Here is a 23,329-nt window from a genome sequence, read left to right as displayed (position 1 = left end):
TGTCTCCTATTGTGCTGCATGCAGGTACCCTGGAAGGCAGCACCTGCCCTTTCCGGACAGCCATGGCTGTGCTGAGGAAGCCTAGCCTCCAGCTCATTCTAGCTGCCAGTGTGGCCCTGGCTGCTGGACTCTTTGCCTGGTACTACATGTGAAGGACCTGTCATGTTATTTGCATCCTACCCCAAGTGACCTGTTCCATCCCTATCTCCACCTCTGACTAAACTACCACCTCAGGTGACTTTTTTAATGCTGGGTTTGAGAAAACAAGCAACCAATAAAGGCAGACACTAGAGCCTCTGCGTAACAGCATCTTCTCTGCCAGCCAGGTGCACACCAGGCACAGGCTGTCACTCTATTAACAGCCAATACTCCACTGCAGGTCAGCCTTAGACCTCTGATCTGGCAGTGCTCCAGGATTTTTGCCACTTTGGAGGCCTAGGTACATTCTCTTCTTTAGTAGTGCTCGGAGTAGTCATTGCCTTGCTTGGGAGTGGGCTGCCCATACACTCAGGCTTTGTGGGAAAGGGTTATGCCAACTGATGTTCAATTTTCTAGGACTCAGGGAGTCTTTTGGGGTGGAAACTATGCTTTCCTGTCTCCCAAACCCCGAGCTTATCCTGCTCATCCAGGATTTCCTAAGAAGTCTGTTAGCCTGGGCGATGGGTATACCTGCTGCTACAGCACTCTAAATATAAACACCTCACACTTCCTCCTCCCTGGCACAGGGTAGGTGAGACTACCTCCTGGTCCCCAGAAGTCTGCAGGGAAGTAGAGTCCCTCAGAAAAGTGGCATGTTGCATACATCCCTTGCCTGCCTCCCAACACTCCTGGCCAATTCCTAGTACCTTATTTTTCCATGTATTCATGCTAAAACATTATAAAGGTCGTCCTTAATGTCTACTTGAACCTGTGTTTTTTTTCTTCCTTAGAAATACTTGGAGATTTCTTACTTTAAAAGCACATACTTATATTTAAACAATTCATGGTCTAAAATAGAAATGTGAAGTTAAATATTTTTATTAGTAGGAATCTATTCCTGTAAACGTCTTATGTGGAAAAAAAAAAAAGGTAAAACAGCAGGGGAACTCTTGAAAGGTGAGCTCACCACCTTCACAGTTGAGATGGTTCGTTTTCCCAAGGCCAACTTGGTTCAGAGCCTGAGTGCCAGACTTCAGTGTTTATCTTCAGACTGTGAGGTCTCAGTCCAGTGGTGCTGTCTTGTTTAAGGACCAAAGAGCAACACCTTCAGGTTAGGTCACTAAGCTAGAACAGGGCTCCAGTTCTCAGGCTCTGCAGTCTGGACACCTAATTATGTAATGGTAGAAACCAATGCTGAAACCAAAACCTCCCTGGCACAGAACAGCTGGGTCCCCCTAGGACAAGGCTATATATAATTCTGGTTTGGTATAATTGGGTTCTTAAACATGTGTTGTTTCCCAGGCCCAATCTCTTGCCTGCCAGTAGACTACCTGTATGTAGTCCCACCCTGTCCCTCAGAAAAGAAGGAAACCAAGCAAGACAGCAGAGGCCCAGGGCAGGGAAGTGAAAGGGCCGATTTAATGAAACTACAAACTGGGACCAGGCCACAGTTCACAGTGATAGGAGGCCATGCAGTGGTAGTGTGAGACCAGGAGAGGGACAGCAGCAGGACACAGCATCCACGTGGGCATATTCACAGACCATTCAGGAAATAAGACAAGTTTGGGTTTACACCCTGGGCAAGACTCATGTCCCTAGGACACCCCCACCACTTGTGACTTCTTCCTGGTCCCCAGCCCAGTGCCACAGTTGTCCCTACTTAAGTGCCCCAATACAGAAACAAGTCAACTATGGCAAAAAGACTGGCACTTACTCCAGAGACCAATGACCCTACAAGGAGGCTCTTCTGATTGGCCCTCTGTCAGTAAGCCACCAGGCAGAAGTTGTACTCATACACAGCACAGACATCAAAGTAAACAGGACAGGCTCATGGGCATTCATTCTTTCTGGCCCCAGAAGATATAGGGGTTCACAGAGGTGTGGCCAGAAAGGAGAGCTGCACATTGACTGACTCAAAGTAAGCTAGGTGAGAACAAGGGCAAGTTCTTCTTAGTTACCAGGGCTTTAACTAGCCCAGCATCATCTTTGCCTTATACTAGGGAGCTCTTGGGTAGCTCCTGGACAGTGGTAGAAGTCCTGGGTTTCCATACCTGAGAGTTCTGATGCCCAGGGTTGACAGTCATTATTTCTTTCTTAATCCACCTTTGGCACCCCGGAGAACATATTCCACATAAACCCAGGCCTTAAGACCCTGTCTTGCTTGGGTCTACTTAACTCTAGATGATGTCCTGACCTCATTCCAGCAGATCAGAAGTAACTGTGGTTCCAGGCACAACCCTCACTGTAGGCCTAGTCTGGGACCTATTAATGCTCTGGGTGCTTTTGGTCCCAAGAAGAGTAAGGACCAGGCCTGGACCTTATGCAGAAAGGAGGAATGAGGACCCCAGTAAGAGACCCTCTCCAGCTTATCTTCTGGATTACAAATGCCCAAGCAACACACAAGATCAGTGCCACCCCATGCCACCCACTGGCTCTTGGCCTTAAATCCAACGGAATTTTTGCTGGAAGAGTTGGATGCTCAGGGAAGGGCAAGGTGAGGACAAGATTTCCAGGGGACAGTGGCAGAACTTCCAACCCTAAGTGGGGGCTGAGGGGTAGTGACCACTGAGCATGGGGAGCAAAGCACATGGGGCCAGACTGATAGATGGGGGAGTCCAAGTCTAGCTCCGTTAGCACAAGCGCTTGTATGTGTAGATGTAGGCTTTGCAGCTGGGACACGTGTGCGTCACATCCTTGAAGTCGTTGATGAGGCAGGGGATCAAGCAGCAGCCCAGATCACATCTGAATTGAAAACAGAGACAGGCTGAGGCCTGAAGACAAGGTCAGGCAGCATACAGAGCCCCAGTAGCACCACCTCTTGTCATCACCCCATACCTACCCCATGAAGCAGCAGAAGAAACCCAGTACAAAGTTCATCAGGCCAATCTCATAGGAGATCTTGGTGGTGATTGCCTGCTGGCAGTGGGGGCACACTGTTTGCACAGGTGCACCTTCAAAGATCTCTCCCTGTAGCACTGTCACCGTGGTAGCTGCCCCTGATGGGACCAAGACTGTGGCCGTGTGGCCCCCAGGACCAGGATAGGGCCCTGGTGGGTAGGGTCCTGGTGGATAATAGCCCATAGGTGGGTGAGGGCCTGGAGGAGGGTAGAAACCTGGAACAACACACAGAGAGGTCGCCGGCTGGCTGACTGGCTGGCTGAGAGAACATAAAACACATGATCCTAGCAGTTAGGGCATAGCCTCCTGCCACCTTCCAAGAAGGCCAAAGTGTCAGTGGGAACAGACCTTCGCTCAAGGTGACCATTTATAATGACCCAGGTCTTTAGATCTCTGTCACATTGAGACCAAGACAGATATGGCAGAGATGGGAGCATAGTCCATCTCTCCTTAACTTCCTTGCCTCTGTCATGCCAAGACTGTTCCTCCATGCCTGCAAGGGTGAGGGCTTCAGCAACAAGAGGGAAAGCATCATACCTCTCCTGTGTACAAAGTTTTTGCATGTCAATGTCTAATATACCAAAGACCACCCAACTCAACCCCAGAAACTAGAGGAACCACAGACTCTGGGCCTGTGAGAGCTATTGGTGAGCAAAGGCCCAGGCCTCCATTGGGGGCGTAGGTCCCTACAGGGAAAAGCCCCACCACACCACAGGCCTCAGCATGAACCACTGTAACTCGTGTAACCACTTGTCCCTCAGTGGGGGACAAGCTCCTCCTTTGCCACCATTTTCATTTCATATGGCATGACTGATGCCTTCCCACAGTGAATTTGAGGTGGCAGCTGCCTCTGCTTCCTTCACGTTTCTTCCCAACTCACCTGCAGGCATGTAGGCTCCATCTGCATTCATGTGAGGGGGTACAAAGCCAGGCTGAGGCATTGGATGACCCGGTGGCTCATAAGGTGGGGGAGCAATGTCAGCTGAGGGCAGTGGCATGCCTGGTGGCGGCTGCATCACCGCTGGGGAGGTACGGCCTGGACAGAGAGGGGCAGAAAGGCGGCGGCTAAGCTGGTCCCTACACACAGGCTGGGCACACCTGAAGCAGCATTAGTTCACTGTGAAAAGCCTCAACCACACTTGGAATGGAGAGGGAGTTGTAACAGGGTCACCAGAAGGCTGAGGTCGGGAAAGACCCTCAAGACAATAGCTAATGACATAAGGAACTAGCCCTAGCAATCCCATCTGGGAACCTTACGCAGATCTCGGACATCCTTACCTGGAGTAGGTGGGGCTCCACTTTTTTCCTCTAGTAGTGGGGCTGTAGGGCCTCCAGGATAAGGAGGGGGTGGCTCGTTAGACATCTTTGCTGCTGATACTCCTGGACCTGGGGGGAAATAAATTCAGCTCCTTGTTTCTATGCAGGGCCAACACACTAGGTTGTGACCATCTTCAGATGCCCACCAAGCCCAAGCACCTCAGTGTTTTCTCTGGCTCCTCTCAGGGATTCTCTGTTTAAGCTCAGGTACCTGAGTTCTACCACCTTTTACTTTCCTCAAAAGGAAATCTAAGTGTGTGGAAGATCAGGGTTGGTGGCTAGGTTCAGTGACCTTGGGAGCATCAGTGACCACTGGGTTCCCTCTGACACTTGGAATCTCTATCTCTGCCAGGGACAACCCACCTTTACACTTTCTTTAGAAGCTGGAGAGTAAGGATAGAACTCTAAGGACAAGTCCCAGCAATCATCTCTGGGAACCTGACCCCTACCTCTACCCAGGGAAGCTTGGCACCCAGTCTTCCAACTCTTAACTGAGCCACGGAGGAGTGGACTTCTACCACAGGCTGTTGTAGCAGGGTTTGGAAAGGGCTCTGGATTTCTTACCTCAGATTCTTGGTGCACAGAGAAAGCAAGCAGGTGGAGTAATTCAGCTACTGGCTGAGACAGGGATCCAGGAGGCTATTTTAGGGAAAAAGGAAGCAACATCTTTAACCAGAGGCTTCCAGGTGAGCTACTCACCATGCTTACTCACAGCTTTAACCACTCCACTCCCCACCCTTCCCCCCCCCCAAGTGGCACAGCTGCTGGATCCTGGGTGCCCACCATTCTCAATCCCCAGATCCAATTCCCATGCTTGAAAGAATGCAAAAGGAGTCAGCTGTGGGTTGGTGTCTGGCACTAACTTATCCCCTTCTGTTTTGCTTGGAAGGTATGAAAAGTTAAGAGTCAGGCAAGAGAAACACTGTTTTATCCCATCAAATGTCCTGAGTACTTGCTGCAAGGCACTGGTGGAGAAGCAGATGCCCTTACAGTATGTCCAAGCGCACAGACAGATGTACCAAGTTTGCCAAGGGTGAGGGATCCTGGGACTCATGATTCTTTTTGGTCCTAACTCTTCAACTTTTTTTTTTTTCCCCTTTGAAATAGTCTCACTGTGTAGTTCAATCTGGCCTCCAGTTCTCCATCCTACTGCCTTAGTTTCCCAAATGCTGCTATTATAGGCATGCACCAGGACACCTTGCTTTCTAAATTTAACAAATCGGTGGCAGGGGCAGAGAGGTCAGATTCAAGCTTTGGGTTCAATTTCAGTATTGACAAGTTTGAGAATCTCTACTTGTGACCAATGCAGCCTAACACCCCCATGCCTTCTGCAGGAGGTCACTCAGGCAACCTGAGTATAGGGTTCTTTGTCTGCACCACACTGCAGCTTCAGCCCACACCTTTCCACAGGCAGACCCATGGCTGAGCTTCCATCTATTACTCCGGGTTATATATAGAGCCACTCTTCTGAAAAGCCACCTCACATCTCAGTCCCAACCTACAGATAATGTCTGAGTCTGAAATACCATGTGCATTTCATTCAGTTGCTTTGGGGGCTACTTTTTTAAAGTAGCAATCATAGGATGGAAACCTGACGGGCATCTCAGCAATATAGCCCTACCTGGCTTCCCCTCGCCCTGCTGAAATTCTACCAGGGAGTTGCAACTCTACCTTTATTTGGCCACACTCACCCACCAGACTGAGCTCTTGCTTCTCTGAAGGACTTCCAAATGGGAGTTTTCACAGGAGCAAGGATGGAACTGACATTCTGGGGTGCCTACCAAAACTTAGAAGACTCTACTAAAAGCCATGAACTAAAGCAAACTGCTTTACTCCCTACTCCCAACCCAGGCCATATGGAATGTGACTCAGCTCCAAGGAGAAACATCTACAGTCTTGTAACATGAAGTTAGCAGAGCACCAGAACTCCATTTCATCTCCCATTCAGAGGAGAGGGTTGGCTTGTATCAGGCTAACAGAGTGGACAATAAAGAGATCTGGAATCAGACAAACCTGGCCTCAAGTCCAGGGTCTTAGCATGTCAGTCTCTCCACCTTCCTGTATGAGAAAACCCCTGTCCCAGGCACACATACAACCTAATCTCTAGTACATCCCATGGGGGAGGGGGTCCTGCTGAGGGGTTGAAAGTGTTCTGCAGTTACATCACAGTGATAGTTGTACAGCTCGGTCAGTATATCAAAAGCACCAAACATAATAAGTAGTGGGGAATTATGCTTACAAATAAATTGTTAGGCAATTTCATGTAGTACAAATGTCACAGACTATAGAAACTAAGATGGCTGTGACAACACTTAATCTTATGGGACCCTTGTACATGCAATCCAACCTTCACCAAAACATTGTTATGTAGCACATGGCTGTACTCTGAAAGAACACAATCCCAAAACAGGCCCCTGAAGGACAGTATTGTCTGGTATGATGGCTAATTTTGTCAACCTGGCACACCTGGGAAGCAAGAACCTCAAAGAACTGCCTCTGTAAAAGTGGCCTATGGGTATGTCTGTGGGGCATTTTCTTGCTTGCTAATTAATTCATGAAGGAGTGCCCAGTCCACTGAAGGCAGTATTAACCCTACGCAGGTGGACCTGGGCTATGTAAGAAAAGTAGCTGTGAGTCTGGCAGCAAGGCAGTAGTGTTTTCTTTAGGTTTCTCCTTGCACGCCTGTCCTGGTTTCCCTTGGTGGTGACAGACTGTAACCTGGAAGCTTTAAGCTAAAACAAACTCCTTCCTCTCCAAGTTGCTTTTGGTAATGGTGTTTTATCACAAGAACAAATAAAGCAAACTAAGACACTTGGGATGGAAAGGGAGAGAGATGGGGACTGGACTCCTCCTGGTATGCTAAGTACAGTTGTTCTTCTCTGGGTCTCTTGCTTCCCAGAGAGGAGTTCCAAGCACAAGGCCTCAGGGCCCTGAGAACTGCCCCAGGCATTCTACTTGGCTCTCAACTATTCATTCTACAGTGCAACTGATCTAAGGCCAAGGCAGAGCCTGGCAGCCTGCCACTGATAAAGGGCCCCTTGGAGGGGAGTGACAGCAGGGTGCATATCTCCTAGCCACAGCCAATGGCTGTAGGTTCTTAGAGTCAACTTAATTCTCTGGGTGAAACTGTCCTACACCCTGCAACTGAGGGTAACCAGCATATTCCCATGGCCTTTTCTGTTCCCCAGAGTGCCAGGCAGCAGGCATACTACCAAGTCCCACTGTGGCAAAGCTCAGGAGAGAGGAAAGGGGAATTTTGAATCTTGAGACATGGGGCAACCAGCCTGGCCAGCTCTGTGCACAAGCTCTCACAGGGCTGAAGATGAGGGGATGAGGCAAAGGTGACGGAGGACAAGGCTTAGAGGGACTCTCTGACATGACTTTTTCTAGGTCTCCATACCAATGGTTCTCCAAACTTTTTGTTCTGTGGACTTATTTTTTATCCTCCTTGTGGACTTCTTTACACCTGATTATTGAGCACTTCAAATGGACTTATATACAGACTTATCAATACCATATTAGAAATCTCTCTTAAATACTTAAAAACAAAAAAATGAAGAACTAAAAAAATAGATGAAGGCTAAGAATATAGCTCAGTGGGAGAGTAACTTCCTTGCATATGCAAGGTCCTAGGTTCAATCCCCAACACCAGAAAGATTGAAGTGTCATGAAACTATCAAGTTCACAGTGGCAGATTAAGTTTTCAAAACTCCAATTAATATTTACCAATAGATCACCAATAGATTTTAACAGTGGCAAATCAATTACAGATTTAGGTGGGAATGGTGGTGCTAGGCATTGTGAGGCTGAGGTAGGAAGACTGGTAAGCTTGAAGCCAAACTGAGCTACAGAGTGAGACAATGCCTCAACAAGTTCAAACCAGGGGCTGGAGAGATGGCTCAGCAACTAAGAACACTTGTTGCTCCTACCCAGGTTCAGTTCTCAGTATTCACATGGCAGCTCACAACCACCCAGTTCTAAGGAATCCAACGCTCTCTTATAACCTCCACAGGCAACAAGGCACATGTCTGTCTTGTCTGTCTGTCTGTCTGTCTGTCTCTCTCTCTCTCTCTCTCTCTCTCTCTCTCACACACACACACACACACACACACACACACACACACACACTCAATACTGTACTCACATACTAAGAATTAACAAAGGTGTGCTTGCTGTGGCAGCACAGATACTAAAATTCAGATGATAGAGTGATAGCAGGATCTCCTGCACAGGATGACAGGTAAATTCAAGACACTGCTGTAGGTTTTTTCCTTGTTACTGTTAAGCTGTTTATTAGTTATATTTAGTTTAATAACCATTTTCTTATGAGGAAGCTTTATGTAAAGCTATTGGAAAAGGTTTAACCATACTCATTTTGGTAAGTTCTTGTTGCTATTAATTTTTTAAAACTTTTAGTGTTGACATGCACATACCATGGCATGTGTGTGGAGGGCTGAGGACAGCTCTGGAGTCAGTTGTCTCAATTCACCTTTCTGTGGCAGTCATCAGGTTTGCGTGCTAAGCATCTTACCCACAGAGCCATCTCATTGGTAACCATTGACTTTTGACTAATAAAAACCTATCTTTAACCAGGCAGTGATGGCACACGCCTTTAATCTCAGCACTTGGGAGGTAGAGGCAGGGACAGGTGGATCTCTGAGTTTGGTGTGAGTGTGAGGCCAGCCTGGTCTACAGAGCAAGTTCCAGGACAGCCAAGGCTAAATAGAGAAACACTGTCTGGAAAAACCATAAATAAATAAATAAATAAATAGAGAGGGGGGGAAAGGAAGAGGGAGGGAGGGAGGGAGGGAGGGAGGGAGGGAGGGAGGAAGGAAGGAAGGAAGGAAGGAAGGAAGGAAGGAAGGAAGGAAGGAAGAAAGGAAGGAAATAAATAGTAAGAACAGTTTTTGCTACCTTTCCTTATGGGGCACCAGCCTGTATGTGCATGCTGTGTGTAGTGGTAAAGGCTAGTGCAGCTCAGTGCCCCTGCCTTGATCCAACTGGGGCTCCAATGCTTTCTTCCAATCTGATTCTGAGCCACCCATGCAAATGCTAATACAATGCAGAGTCAAGGTAACTAATACTGTCTTTGCTCTACTAAGAAGGTAGTCTGACCTCAGCTGAGACCTCAGGAAACTCTCCCCCAGGCTGCAGAAGACACCACTGTAGTGGAGAGACCCCACTAGACTGAAAGCAATACTAAATGTCTAAAGGCAGGGTCAATTTTCCACTGTCAAAGATACCTCGAGTCTTAGGTATCTCCAGGGAGAGCAGAGCCTGTTATTGTTCAGCCTGGACTGCACCTCAGGGAGGCACCTGCTGCTGCACAAGCTTTTTAAATTAAGCAAGCAGTTGGGACATGGGCTCTGCATCAACCTTACTAAATCCAGCTCTCCATTTCTGACTTTGACATCAAAGCCTTGGTTTACTCATTTGCCTTCCTCTCATAATGGAAGAAAGGTTACCAGAGGGGGTCCAAATTGTCCTCTGCTGGATTACTTTATTACTCACCAGGGACTAATGCCTCTATCCTGGACTGGTCTGGTCCCTGATCATGCTACATGTGACCACCTGCAACCACTTTATTCGGAGACATTGTAGCAAGACCCAGACTCTGCACGCCAGCCCTGTGGCATCTGTTCCCAAAACAGCAGAGGTCACAGCCTCTGAGAAATCCTCTAGATCGCTCTCCTGTTGGACTTTATCTTAAGACAAGTAGGGACGTGCCTGGAGCTCTCCAAGTCAACAACACCCCTGAGAAAGCATTCTACCTCAGATCCAGAGGCATGGAAGTAGGGTGCAGCTGCTGCAGAACTGCATTCTCAGGATCAGCTAACTACCACTGCTGCAGAGGTCATCTCGTGACAGCCCTGGATTAAGACACCTGCTGGCCTCAGATGGGCTCCTCTATCTCTTAGAGCAGGTTTCAGGCATCTGGCCAGTGGCAGGGCATTCTGCCTCACCCAGTCTCCCATTTGCTGAGCATGAGGAGGCATCTGCTCGGTAGAAGGCCATGCAATGTGATGGGTCAAAACAACCATCGAGCATTAGGACCCTTATTGCAGTGGATCAGACTGGCCTCTAGGCAGTAGACTTAGCTGTTCTACCTTTCACATACCCCAAGGACAGGTTTTAGCATAAGCCTATGTGGGGCCATGTGAGGTGAGATCCAGATGGCTGGTGTTCTCTCTTGCAACAACCAGCCACCTAGGCTGGTATCAACAGTTGAGTCATTACTCATTCCAACAACTACTCAGTGATCCCATTAAAAACAAAACAGAACAAAACAAAAACAAAAACAGAAAAATCAGTGTTCTGGGGTTAAAGCCCAGGAGGAAGACTTGGCGGAGACAGAGTCCAGTAAAGCAAAGTCCAACCGGCAAAGAAGAAAAGAAGACAGAGTGACTGGGTGGCTGTTATTGGAGAGGACAGCAGCCTTGAGACTTGTAGGGAGGACCCAGCTACAGTGACTGCTTCTAAGCTCCAGACCTCAGATCCCAGACACAACTAGTGAGCAGACAGTCCCAGACCTGCTCAAGCTGAGATCCTCAGAACCACTCAACCTTGCACTTAGAAGGCACTAGCAGGGCAAGATGTACATAGCTCAGTGGGAGAACACTTGCTTAGTATCCATGGGGCCCAGTATTCAAGTTCTTGTACTGAAAAGAAAGAAACTTAGAACAGCAGGAGTGACATAGTGAGATCCTGTCTCAAAAACAACAACAAACAAAAAAGAAACAAACAAAAGCCCAACCCAATTAGCAATGGAAACAGTCACCTTCCTTTCTTGACCATCAATGACATACTAAGAGCACGGGTCTTTCTGGCACTCTAGCATCATGAAAATCATTGAGGCCCTACACAAATTCCTTAATCTCTGACTTCTTTTGGAAAATGATGTTCTTGTGAGGCAGAACTAAACTCCAAATGCTGGGTCAGAGCAGGCTTTATGGAAGTAACAGGTAGTAGTTTTATCAGAAGATGCTTTTCACTGAACTACTATGCAAAGAAACATCATCCGTTCCTAATGAAATCAAGGCTATGATTATGTCACATTGAAAATAACAGTGACAGATTGGGAAGAATGACAGCTTCATGAAGTAGGTGGCTCAGACACTAGCTGCACCCAAAGTCATCCTTCCTGTGTTTCTCCTTCTGTTATGAAATCAGTGGATTAATTAAAACACTCCTGCCCTAATTACAGTTCCCATGACCATGTGACTAAGCTCTGGCCAAGGCTGGCCTTAGTGCCTGGGCCATAGGAAGGCACTGAGGGAAGTCAGCTTGCCTAACCCAGGCACCCTTTCCTCCTTCCTGCTGGCTGGGCCGTAGGACGTTGTTACAGTAGTACAGCAGTCACGGAGCAACAGCAGCCAGTACTAAGGATAGCCATGGAGATTCCAACCACCTCTAACTCTTCCACATAACAGAGTAAACCTGTTGTAGTCAATTATTGGTAAATCAACTTCCAATTATTAGAAAAAAAATTTCCAATTATGGGAAGGAAAAGCCAGCATTACAAATAAATGTAACTTGGTCTGAAAGGCATACAATTTTTTTTCCAGGTGATGAACTATCAAAACACTCCCATTAAGTTTCCAATTAAATGGTTTTCTCTACGCATGTCACACAATATAATCTGTTAGGCTAGGAAGTTGGGGCAAATGCTTTCATTGTTTAAAAACAGACCCCATCCCTGTCTCCTGACAGCACATAGCTATGGAAAAGTCACCATCTATGCTGGATCAAACCTTTCAGTAGGACTGCTTTAAGGTCACTATACACAGCTCTGTAAAGAAGCCTAATAAATTCAGTGGTCACCCAGAATGAACTCTGGAAGAGTCACTCCTTGGTTTGTTGTTGGGACCGTAAAAGGGATAGACATTATTTATCTCCTAAGGAAAGGAATTTTAGCAACAGAGGCCATCAGTCATGGCCTCTACATAGAGATCCTCTCTCAAAAAAAAAAAAAACAAAAAAAAAAAACCACAAAAACATCAAGGGCTCCGGGCAGTGGTGGCGCACACTTTTAATCCCAGCACTCAGGAGGCAGAGGCAAGTGAATCTCTGAATTTGAGGCCAGCCTGCTCTACAGATTGAGTTCCAGGACAGGCTCCAAAGCTACCCAGAAAGACCCTATCTCAAAAAAAAAAAGGGGGGGGGAGGGCACCAAAACAGCTCCCCACCCCAATTGAGGAGGGTATGGTGGCATGTGTCTTTAATCCCAGCACTTGAGAGGCAGAGGTAGGAGGATCTCTGAATTTGGGGCCAGCTTGGCCTACTAAGTGAGTTCCAGGGCTATACAGGGAAACCCTGTCTCAAAAACAAAAAACAAAAAACAAAAACCCAAAAACCAAAAAACATATACACAAAAAAACAAAACAAACAAACCCAACAACAACAAGAGAAAATCAAGGGCAGGGGATGTGGTTCAGTCTAGAACACTTGCCTAACATGAAGCAAGGTGAGAGCAAGTGAGTAAGCCAGCCAGCCATGAGGGAAGCAGGAAAGCAGGATGCACGGTACACAGATGAGGTAAACGAGCCTCGGGGCAGCACACAGATGAATAGAAATGGGTTAATTAAAAAAAAAAAAAAAGCTAGCTAGAAACAAGCCAAGCTAAGGCCAAGCAGTCATAATTAGTAAGTCTCCATGTCATGATTTGGGGGCTGGCAGTCCAAGAAAGCCAGCTACATCTGGGTAGTGAGATCTTGGGAGGTTTAAATACAAATGCAGAAGCCTTTCGCTTGAGTGTAGTTTCTAGTTTTTCTATGATGAGCAGCAACTCCTTTCAATGATTCCTTCTTCAAAACGCTCAAAACTGGCCTGGAGGTGGTGCACATGTCTTTAATCCCAGCACTCAGGAGGCAGAGGCAGGCGAATTTCTGTGAGTTTGAAGCCAGCCTGGTCTACAAAGTGAATTCCAGGACAGCCAGGGATTGTTGGGGGATATTCAATCACATTGTGTACCCCAAGTTTGCATTTGTGTTAATTAGATAAAATTACTTTGGGTCAGGAGGCTGAGTTAGCAGTTAGCTGACAGAAAGTAATCATGGGCCTCAGAGGGCGTCTGGGAGACAGAGAGAGACAGGAAGTAGCAGGGAGGGATCTGGAGGGGCACAGCCTTTTCTGGTTTGGCAGGGTGGAAGCACAGGTCTTTCAGAGACGCCAGCAAAGAGAGAGAGGGTGAGCTATTTGCTACTCAGCCTCTCTGAGCTCACAGGTTTTCACTCCAGCCTTTGAATCTCGATTCTTATTTATAATTAGGATAGTTACAGCTACCTTCAGCAGCAGCGACAGGGCCAGTGCCTGTGGGAACAGAATTCCTGCCAGCCTGAGGCCTGAGCAGGCCACTGCCAGAAAAGCAGGCCAGTAACTGTAGAGTCTCAATTGCTGGCTGAAATAGCAGTAGATTAAGGAGCAACCACTGTGCCAAAGTTGAAACGACAAGGGATACACAAAAAAAGCCTGTCTCAAAAAAAACAAAAAACAAAAAAACAAAAAAAAAACCCTGTTAAATCTGTTATTCTGAATGCAGAAAGGTGCCTCAGACTATGATTGAGTTCTCCATGGCAGGCAAGGGAAACGGGCTTCTGAGAACTCTCCCTCTCAGATGTCACAAGCATCTTTTACTGGGTCTCTCTAGGTCTGGTATTGTGACTCCCCTCTCTCTTCTGGGCTTTGGCAAACTGTCAATTAGACTAGGGCTTGCACGGAGAGCCAGCAAGTGACTTGATAGAGGAGGGCAGGCAAGCAAATCCCTAAGGGACACATGATACACTGAGAGTGATGCGGTTACTGGGCCTGCCCGAGGGAGGCGATTGTTGGTTCTGAGCCAAGAGCATTGCCCAGGCTCCCCATGGTCCTGGCCCTTGCTCTGTTCTGAGCTGTTTCAGTGCTCAGGAGCTTGTTTCCATATATTCTGCTGCTGGTATAGCACAGGATGAAGTGCACATGAGAGAGAAAACGAAGAGCAAAGGATGGAAAAAGAGCTACATCTTCAGGCACAACCAGAAATAAACGAGTTGTCGGCACCTGTTCCAAGGCCTGCCACGATGACTGGAAGCTAATTTTAGAAACACCACAAGCCTGAAGACCCATCACTTAAGCCACTAAAACGGAACTCTGGGGAAGAAAAGCCTGACATCCGCCTGCACTGAACTGACACAAATGGACAGTCTCTGGGTTATTTTACCCAGGTGTCTAAGTGAGATAAGACTGCTATTCTGACCTAGGAAAACACATAAGACACTGATAAGCAGCTAAACCATGTAGTCATGAGAGCCATAGCCAACAGGTACAAGGTTTTTTGTTGTTGTTAAGATTTTTATTTTTTATATGTATATGTTTGTATATCAGTGCATGCCATGTGTGTTTGGGTACCTGCAGAGGTGGGCATCAGATCCCCTGAAAGAGGAGTTATAGATGGTTGTGAGCCACTGGGAACTAAACAAGCTCGGGGTTCTCTTCTTTCATGTAGCTCAGAGTTACCACATTTGCTATGTGCTCCCTCTCCAAACTTTCTCTCACAACAATGAGGTGACCTCATCTTTAAGATACTAGATCTCTCATGCAATAGGTCACTCCTATTATTTTGGAGAAAGTTCTGCTTGGGGGAAGATGATAAGCTGCAGAGACATGTCACTGCTGATGTTGACTTTACAGAAGTCACAGCATTTGGTAAGAGGAAAGAAAACACCACAAAACATAGCAGACCTTGATGAGACCTCAACAACTTTTTTTTTTTTTTTTTTTTTTTTTTTTTTTTTTTTTTTTGGTTTTTTCGAGACAGGGTTTCTCTATGTAGTTTTAGTGCCTATTCTGGAACTCACTTTGTAGACCAGGCTGACCTTGAACTCACAGAGATCCGCCTAGCTCTGCCTCCCAAGTGCTAGGATTAAGGCGTACACCACCACCCAGCCTCTCAACAACTCTTTAATGTTGCTGTCAACTGCTTTTTCAAGAGTAATTTAAAAGCAACAGACCCGTGTGTTGGAATACACCTTTAAAACCAGCACTAGGGATTAAACTCTGTGAGTTAGAGGCCAGCCTAGTCTACTTTTCCAGGCCAGCCAGGGCTATACAGTAAGATATAGGCTGGGAGGAGTGACCCCCAAACCTGAATATGCCAAGTCTAGGGTCACAGTGGAATCTTTATCAAACAGCCTGCCCTTTGGATGTTTACACAGATGTTAGCAAAGATAACTAGGAAGAATAGGAATCAAAGTGCTATAGGAGTGGAAGGCAACTAGTATTTTATAAGCATTATAGAACACGGTATATAAAGGTTGAACCAAATTCCTACTGAAGTTGACATGGGACCCTGGGACATTCACTCACATCAGGTGGCATGGCAGAATTCTGGATTCTTCCCTTGGGAAAATGGGAATGTACGTCGTGTGGAGTTGTCACTGTCCGATTCCCTTCTGACTCAGACATCTCCCCTTTCTGGCTAGAGAAGCATCTGAGGTAACCAAATCTGAAGTCCCAGCTAATACTCATTTGGGTGTTAAGCACTTACTAAGCACCCAAAGGTAGGAGCCACCAACTACTGGACACTACAGCAGGAAAGAAACAGAGCAACAGATTGGGAAGTGGGCTGAGGAGTGACGGGGCGATTCCGCTGCTCAGATATGCTAGAGCAGAGTCAGGACGCAGCTGTCCTGACAAAAACCCAACACGCACGGGCACACGCACGCGGCAGCATTCGCAGTCCTCTCTTGTCATACTCGCCAAAATGGTCAAAGTACACCGGCCGCCCAGTGTGGTGGTACAAATGGACAATCTCAGTATCTGGAAGGTGTAGGCAGGCAATCAGAAGCTCAAGGCCAGTCTCAGCTACATAGAATGCTTGAGGACAGCCTGGACTGTGTAAGACCCTGGCTCAAAAACAAATAATGGGGTTGGAGAGATGGTTAAGAGCACTGACTGCTCTTCCAGAGGACCTGGGTTCAGTTCCCAGCACCCACAAGGCAGTTCACAACTGTCTGTAACTCCAGTAGCCAACACCCTCATACAGACATACATGCAGGCAAAACACCAATGCACATAAAGTTTAAAAAAATACACAATAGGGCTTTAAAGGGCAGTTTGACCTCATAAGGTCTTTGCTTTACCAGCTGGCTTTAAAACTAATTTAATGATTGTGCACGGGAGAATTCAACTCTCCATTTGCTACTATTTCGAGGGAAGAGTGAACCTACCATGAGCCTGTGCCTTCAGAGCTGATATGTTCATAGGAAGACAAGACAACTGAAATTCAGGCAGTACTGAGGGTCTGCTATCTGTGAGGCACTTTCCTAGGCCATCAAGGTGGGAGACACTTAACAGATTGGGAAAGAGCTATAAATAGAATTGTAAACAGTGGTTCAGTGAAGCAGGAACAATTAGGGAAGGAGTGCTACAGAGCTTAATTTACACAGGCAAGGCTTTGCTGAACATGAAACATTTCAGCACAGGCAATGTGAATGACGTGCAGTGTGGGGAAAAGGTCCAGGCAAGAAGTCAAATGCAAAGGCCTGCTGAGCAGACTGGAGAGAGGGGATCCTAGGGAGCTCCCGAAATGAGACAGGGAAGCAGTCAGGAGAGCACTGGGCTAAGATCTCTTTTTCATTGAATAATCTAGGAAATGGGGTGGGGGGTACTTAGGTTGTCCCAGTCTCCTTTTGCACTGTCTGGTGTACCATTATCAAACAGGTGGCTGCTAGAGAGGAGAACCATACAGCACTTGGGTACCTCTGGCAGTGCTAAGTACAGTTCCTTTTTGGCCAGTTTGAACCACAAAGAAACAGACCCTAGTATGGCTCATCTTTAGGCCAAGGAGGTAAACCATGCATATGTGGAAGCACAGCTGGACCACAACCAGGGGTGAAAAACTAAGGCCCAAGCCTTAGGGGATACAGAACACCTGGGAAATCTGAGAGCCAAGACGTGATCATGTGAGGTCTTCTTCCCTCAATAGGGCAAGGCTCTTCAGGTCTGAACATGGGCCGGTTTTATTCAGTGAATCCATCATTAGCCTAGTTTCCTTTTCTAAGTGACTATTTATTCAAGAGTCAAGATCCTCCGCTCTTTAATTCAGACAATTCACTGCACCCTTGACAGTGATAATTCAGTCTCAGTACTCAGGTACCCCTATAGATCCACCTGGGGACCTGGGGCACCCTTCAGAAGAATTTACAGAATAGGTAAGACCATTGGGTGACTCTAACCACCAGGAGAGGTCTGTGGCTTGGGGCCCTGCAGGATGGCAGACAGGGTGTTCCAGGGCCCAAGGCACTAGTCACTCCCAGCAGAGGTGCAAACACTATGGCCCAGACCCAGACTAGTACTTGGGGACAGTCTCTCCACAGCTCACAGCTCAGCTCATACTCCTGGGCAGGAGTTCCCCATCCAGAAGGCTCTATTTCTGTATGCCACCCAGTCACCAAACTAAATGGCTGAAAGGGGTTCCAAACATTTTTTTTTCCAAAATTACAATTTATTTATGTATATATGTGTGCTCATATGCCACGGTATGCTTGTGGAAGTTAGAGGCCAACCTAAGAGGTCGGTTCGTTCTTTCTGTTATATGTGTCCTTCGGATTGAACTCTAAAGTCAAATGCCTTTATCTGCTGAGCATCTTGTCAGCAGCCAACTTTCTTACACTTTTATTTTATGGGGTTTTGCCTGCATGTATGTCTGTGCACTGCGTTCATGGAGTGCCGAGGAGGCAAGAAGAGAGTATAGGATCCCACGGAACTAGAGTCAGCACAGGCGCTGGAACTGAACCCAGGTCCTCTGGAAGAGCAGTGAGAAGTGCTCTTAATTGCAAAGCCATTTCTTCAGCCCTGAACATTTGAAACATTTCCTTTAATCCTTAACTAGTCCTTCCAATTCTGTGGTCAAACAAACAAACAAACAAACAAACAAAACCCTCTATCTCATCTAATGACCAAAGTTTGAGAGAAAAAGTCCAGGTTCAGCCCTATGTCCCAAACCTCCTCTCCAGCCCCACCCGCTGTACCTGTACTTCTCTGAACCAGTTGTACATGCCTGCTGAATAAAGGAGTCCATGCGGTTTGGGACTAACTCAGTGGACATCCTATGCCATTCCTAACCCAAATGCCCACTACCCTCTGCTCTGGAGCCGAGGCAGGCTTCAGTCTTCTTTTGAAAGTACCTTTATTTTTGGTCAAAGTTAAAAACAGGAAAGAGCAGGGTGGTGGTGGTGCACAGTCTTTAATTCCAGCATTAAGGAGGCAAAGGCAGGTGGATTTCTGGGAGTCCAAGGCCAGCCTGGTCTACAAAGCGAATTCCAGGACAGCCAAAGCTACACTAGAGAAACCTGTCTCAAAAAACAAACAAACAAACAAAGCAAAACAACCCCTTCCCCAAATAAAAACGGGGAAAAATGCCACTTCTTGAATCCCGATCAGCTCCAAAGAAGAGCGGTCACCATGGAGCCAGCACAGCTCCCGCTTTGTGGTCCTCTGCCTTTGACCCGTTAGTTCAGGGTGAAGGCCTGCTTTGTCACTGTGTGGGAACTCTTGATGCTTCCTCTGCTACAAGAGCTAGGCACGAGAGCTAGGCCCAGACTACCTCCTAGGCCAGTGGTTCTTAACCTTCCCAATGCTTCGACCCTTTAATTCAGTTCCTCGTGTTGAGATGACCCCCAACTATAAAATTATTTTTGTTGCTACTTCATAAGTGTAATTTTGCTGTTATACATTGTAATGTAAATATCTGTGTTTTCTAATAGTCTTAGGTGACCCCTGTGAAAGGGTTGTTAGATCTTACCAAAGGGTCTCGACCCATAGGTTGAGAACCACTATTCTAGACAGACAGTCAGCCGAGGCGCAACAATAAACACACAACAGACACCGCACTGAAGTCTCACTCCACTCGCCCAACCTGTAAGGCTGCTGTACTCAATGCACTGAACCATAACTACTCATCAAAGAGTAAGAAGTTAGAATTCGCCAGGCAGCGGTGGCGCACACCTCTAATCCCAACACTGGGGAGGCAGAGCCAGGTGGATCTCTGTGAGTTCAAGGCCAGCCTAGGCTACAGAGCGAGATCCAGGACAGGCACCAAAACTAGACAGAGAAACCCTGTCTCAAAAAAACCAAAAAGAAAAAAAAAAAAAGAATTCTTCTCAAACAACACTCAAATAACCTTGACACCTTATTACCTATGTCCACTGGTGTTTCTTCTAGAAGGAAAACCCCAGACACAGCATGCACCTGGATCTGAGTTCAGACTAAACTACTATTTATTGAGTGTGTGGCTTATCAGGCACATTCAGTTTTAGCTGAACCCCTCTGCCCCCCTGCAGGTAAGAACTGTTGAACTGGATCACCCAATGGACAGACCAATCAAGGACTTTCAGCACTTACACATCAGAAGCATGGTGATGAGAACTATTTTCTATAAAGAAAATGTACTACAACTGCTTTCAAAGGAAGAATAAATGTGTTTTTGTAAACCAACACCCCCTGCCCATCTCCTGGACTTAAGCAATCAATTCTTCCACCTCAGCCTTTACAGTAGCTGAGAATACAGGGGTGCACCACCAGGCTGTTTTCTAAGACTTCTTTATGTTACGCAGCTCCATGTCCTCTCTTGTCTATCATGAAGGAATCCGAATCTTTTCAGCACTTATAGAAGACACGGATGTCCATCTAGTCTGGTGGTGTTCTTTGCCTAAATGCAGCATATGAGGTTCTGAGAAGGGAAATGGCCTTTCCTAAAGTTCCAGAGTCACAACGATGGACCTGCAGTGTGGTCTGCCATCTCCAAGTCTAGGAAATACTTGTCCCAGAACCCATTATCACCACCAGAGTTCTGAGGCACCAGGTAGGCCCAGGGGGCCACAGGCTTAGGTGGGTGGGTGGTTCTGGAAGGGTAGGGGGCCCTAAGGAAGGGCTGAGGCCTGGCTTGCTCTGCCCTCTGCAGTGGTATACTACTATAGAGCCTCCCCTACAAGACACAGTGTTTGGGAGAATCCTGGGTGGACCTTTCTGTTTTGTATAATCTACTTCTGAGTTCTCTTAGTCTCCTCCTCACCCCAGGAAGGACCAACTCCTCTGCAGAACTCACCACATTCTGACTTCCTACGAGAACATCCTTCATAATGACATAAACGACCAGCCTTTTCCTGCCACATCTCCCACACGTGTGCTCTTTACCTTTCTGCCTTTTGGGTAGTGTTTCTTCCCCCCTCCCTCCGGAGCTGATGACTGAACCCAGGGCCTTGCGCTTGTTAGGCAAGCGCTCTACCACTGAGCTAAATCCCCAACCCTTGGGTAGTGTTTCTGAAAGCAGGGGATTTTACAGAGCTTGTTTCTTCTCCCTTACAAATGAGCAGGGTGTGTAACAGTCTAGTGTTCATAGCTATAGAACAAGTACAAAGACTTGTAGGACTCAAAGCTATAGCCGTAATTCATCAGTACCACGAGGGCACCGGTTGTGGACCTCGACCCTGTTCTAGAGCTTCTAAAACACCCACCACACCAGCAGGTTCAAACTGGGTAAGCTTGTAACATACAAAATGAGCCAACAGAACAAGGCTAAGGGCTAAACAAACAGCTCATTTTAATTATTGCCAGCATAATCTGCTGGGACAACCAGACTTCTGGGACACATTCCATTTTCTTTCTCTCAAAACAGTTTTGTTCCCTCAAGTATTCTTTACACACTCCCTATTTTTGATTCTAGAAGCATGATCAGCTGTTTTTAAGTCTTCTAAGAGTCTATGTAAAGGTCTCTCCTAGTTCTAAAACTACATCCTATGAGAAACTCTCCGGATCTTCAGGGCTGGGAGGCAGGCTGACTTTTAAATAGCCAAGGTTGAAAAATCAATAAGCAACAAGATTTCGAAGACTAGTTAATAATATGCAAGCTTAACTACTAGGAATGGAAATATACTGTTATCTGCAGTGTACTTTGGCATGCATGAAAATAAGAGACTGCTGGATGGGTACACAATAAAGGACGATAATAACTGTACATTCTAGGTGGTAGTCCATGGGTGTGCACTGTAAAAGTCAACATTTTCTGTATGAGTTGAATTTTTCCTAATTAAACGTTGGGGTAGAGGAGGTCTTCAAGACAGTGAATGATTGAAAATATCTTTCTTCTTATGAACAGAGGGCAAGAAGAGCAGACATGCCCGTACCTTCCCACCCAAGTCAGGTCAGCCCCAATGGACGAAGCAAAGTACCAGGGAGAGCAGTCCTATTTGCTCAAACAATGCCCCGTTTGGAGTATGCTGCAAAACTGACGTAAAAGCTACGGAACGCCCTCCCCCAGGGCCCCTGATCCTTACTCCTGAGACACAGGTTCTCTGTACCAAGTGTGCATGAGAATTTCTGGAGGGCTTACTAAATGCCGATTTTTGGGCCTCACTCCTAACTGTTCAATCAGGTCCTAGGAGATGGGGAAAGTGCAGGTCTTTCTGATGCAGAGGATCCTACGCTGTTCACTCCATCTTCCTTCACACCTGTTGAGAGCCCCAGGGGACCCACCTCCTCCAAGGTCCTGGATGGCCTGGGGCTTCGCCAGCCCACTGCCTTCCTAACGTTCTGCGGGAGCGCCTCGCACAGCCACGTCCAGACCTGCAAACGGGCGGGGGAAGGAGACCGAGACGGGCTCCTCCGGGGCCGCCAAGGTCAACCGCGGGTTTCTGAGTTGGCTTGGCGCGGGGACCCTCCCCGACTGACTGCCGTTCCTCTACCCTCCATATCCCGAGGAGAAATGGCACACAAGCCTTCCTTACAGAAACGCAGAAAGGCGTGACAAGAGATCACCGGAGTGGGCTGGCCCCTCTCCGGCCGATAAGCCCGGGTCTGCAGGCCCTGTCGCTCGAGGCCCTGAAAAGCAGTCGCTCGCAGCCCAGCGGCTGCAGCCACGCCGAAATCAGCTGTCCTCCCTGATTCTGCGTCTCAGCGGGAATGGCCTCCACCACGCTACCTCAGCCCCGTTTACCTCGGAATCCAGGATCCCGAGGACGGAAGAACATAGAGACCCGCGCAGGTCCGGCCGGGTGCTCCGGGGAGCCCCTCTATCAGCGGACTCGGAGCGCACGGCGCCCCCGCACCCGGAGGACCCTGGAACTTGTAGTCGTGCTACGCAATCGCAGCATGCCCTGAGGCAGGGGGGCGCCTACGGCTCCCGGCACCCACCGCGCCGCCGAGGGGCGGGGGCGGGGCTCCGCGGGCTCGGTCACGCGGGCCGAGGGTTTCGTAGCCCAGCCCCCGCCTCGGCGTGCGGGAGGGGTCCAACCGGAAGCCGCCGCGAAGTCTCCGAGGCGACTCACCGTCTGCGGAGCCCCTCAGGGCGCAGCTGCAGGAGCGGAGGAGCTGTCGCTATCGCGCCCGGTTAAGAGGAAACAGCCAGGCTTTGGAGAAAGGCCCCAGCTGCTGGCCTCGCAGCGAAGGGCGGGGCTTAGCGCACACGTGACGAGCTCGGGTGACGTCAGTGGAGGCGCGTTGCAGGCGTGAGATAAGCACGTGGGAGTACCCAAGGACTGTCGGCTGCGGGAAAGGCTGGAGAGTGAGCCAGGCGCTGCCCGCGCCCCGTCCCTCCGCCAGCCCCGCGCCCCATCCCTCCGCCAGCCCAGCCCTGCTGTGCACGGGCCAGGGAGAGGCACCACCCGCGCCTAGGCCGTCCAGGCGCTGTGTTTGAAGCTGAGAACCACACCAGCTGGCCCTGCCCTCACGCGGCTTCCATTCTGACAGACGATATACAAAAGAACCACAAAATGCCCAGCGCGACGAAACGTCCCAACAGAATTATGGAGTGTTGCCTCTGGGCAGGGAAGTTAGGAAAGGAGACTGGGGGCGAGGTGTGAAGTAGAGAGAAAGGAACTGGCTTTAGATGAGCAAGATCTGAAAGACACATTGGCCCGCACGGTGAGGACTCGAAGGTCACCAAGTCCATTTGAGGAGTTTGGATTTATTACACATGAAAACGGAAACCTTTGAGGAGCTCTCC

General features: G+C 48.0%; 2 protein-coding genes across 7 annotated transcripts in view; one reads left to right on the top strand and one right to left on the bottom strand.

Moving 5' to 3' along the window:
• The window catches only part of Hmox2 (heme oxygenase 2), a 29,139-nt gene extending 28,233 nt beyond the window's left edge, over positions 1-906 (top strand). For all 3 annotated transcript variants that reach the window (XM_006984687.3, XM_016003217.3, XM_006984688.4), the window contains exon 6: positions 25-906. In XM_006984687.3, the coding sequence (XP_006984749.2) occupies positions 25-152 (128 nt within the window). In that variant the 3' untranslated portion in view covers positions 153-906. The remainder of the gene's footprint in view (positions 1-24) is intronic.
• A 95-nt stretch (positions 907-1,001) lies between these two features.
• On the bottom strand, positions 1,002-22,785 carry Cdip1 (cell death inducing p53 target 1). 4 transcript variants are annotated; one of them, XM_006984685.4, is made up of 6 exons: positions 22,653-22,785; positions 4,918-4,992; positions 4,315-4,422; positions 3,917-4,072; positions 2,978-3,251; positions 1,002-2,880 (listed from the first exon to the last, which is right to left on the bottom strand). In XM_006984685.4, exons 3-6 carry the CDS (start codon positions 4,397-4,399, stop codon positions 2,769-2,771), a joined length of 627 nt encoding a protein of 208 aa, XP_006984747.1. In that variant the 5' UTR covers positions 4,400-4,422; positions 4,918-4,992; positions 22,653-22,785; the 3' UTR covers positions 1,002-2,768. The 4 variants fall into 4 exon arrangements, with proteins under 4 accessions (XP_006984747.1, XP_006984746.1, XP_076434051.1 ...); XM_006984684.4 differs by lacking the exon at positions 22,653-22,785 and adding an exon at positions 22,322-22,462; XM_076577936.1 differs by lacking the exon at positions 22,653-22,785 and adding an exon at positions 22,113-22,324.
• Between the last annotated feature and the right edge of the window lie 544 nt (positions 22,786-23,329).

The sequence above is a fragment of the Peromyscus maniculatus genome, chromosome 8, assembly GCF_049852395.1.
Source record: "Peromyscus maniculatus bairdii isolate BWxNUB_F1_BW_parent chromosome 8, HU_Pman_BW_mat_3.1, whole genome shotgun sequence".
NCBI classification, from domain to species: Eukaryota; Metazoa; Chordata; class Mammalia; order Rodentia; family Cricetidae; genus Peromyscus; species Peromyscus maniculatus.
The sequence above is the reverse complement of the archived record's forward strand: the minus strand, read 5'-3'. Positions and strand labels throughout refer to the sequence as shown.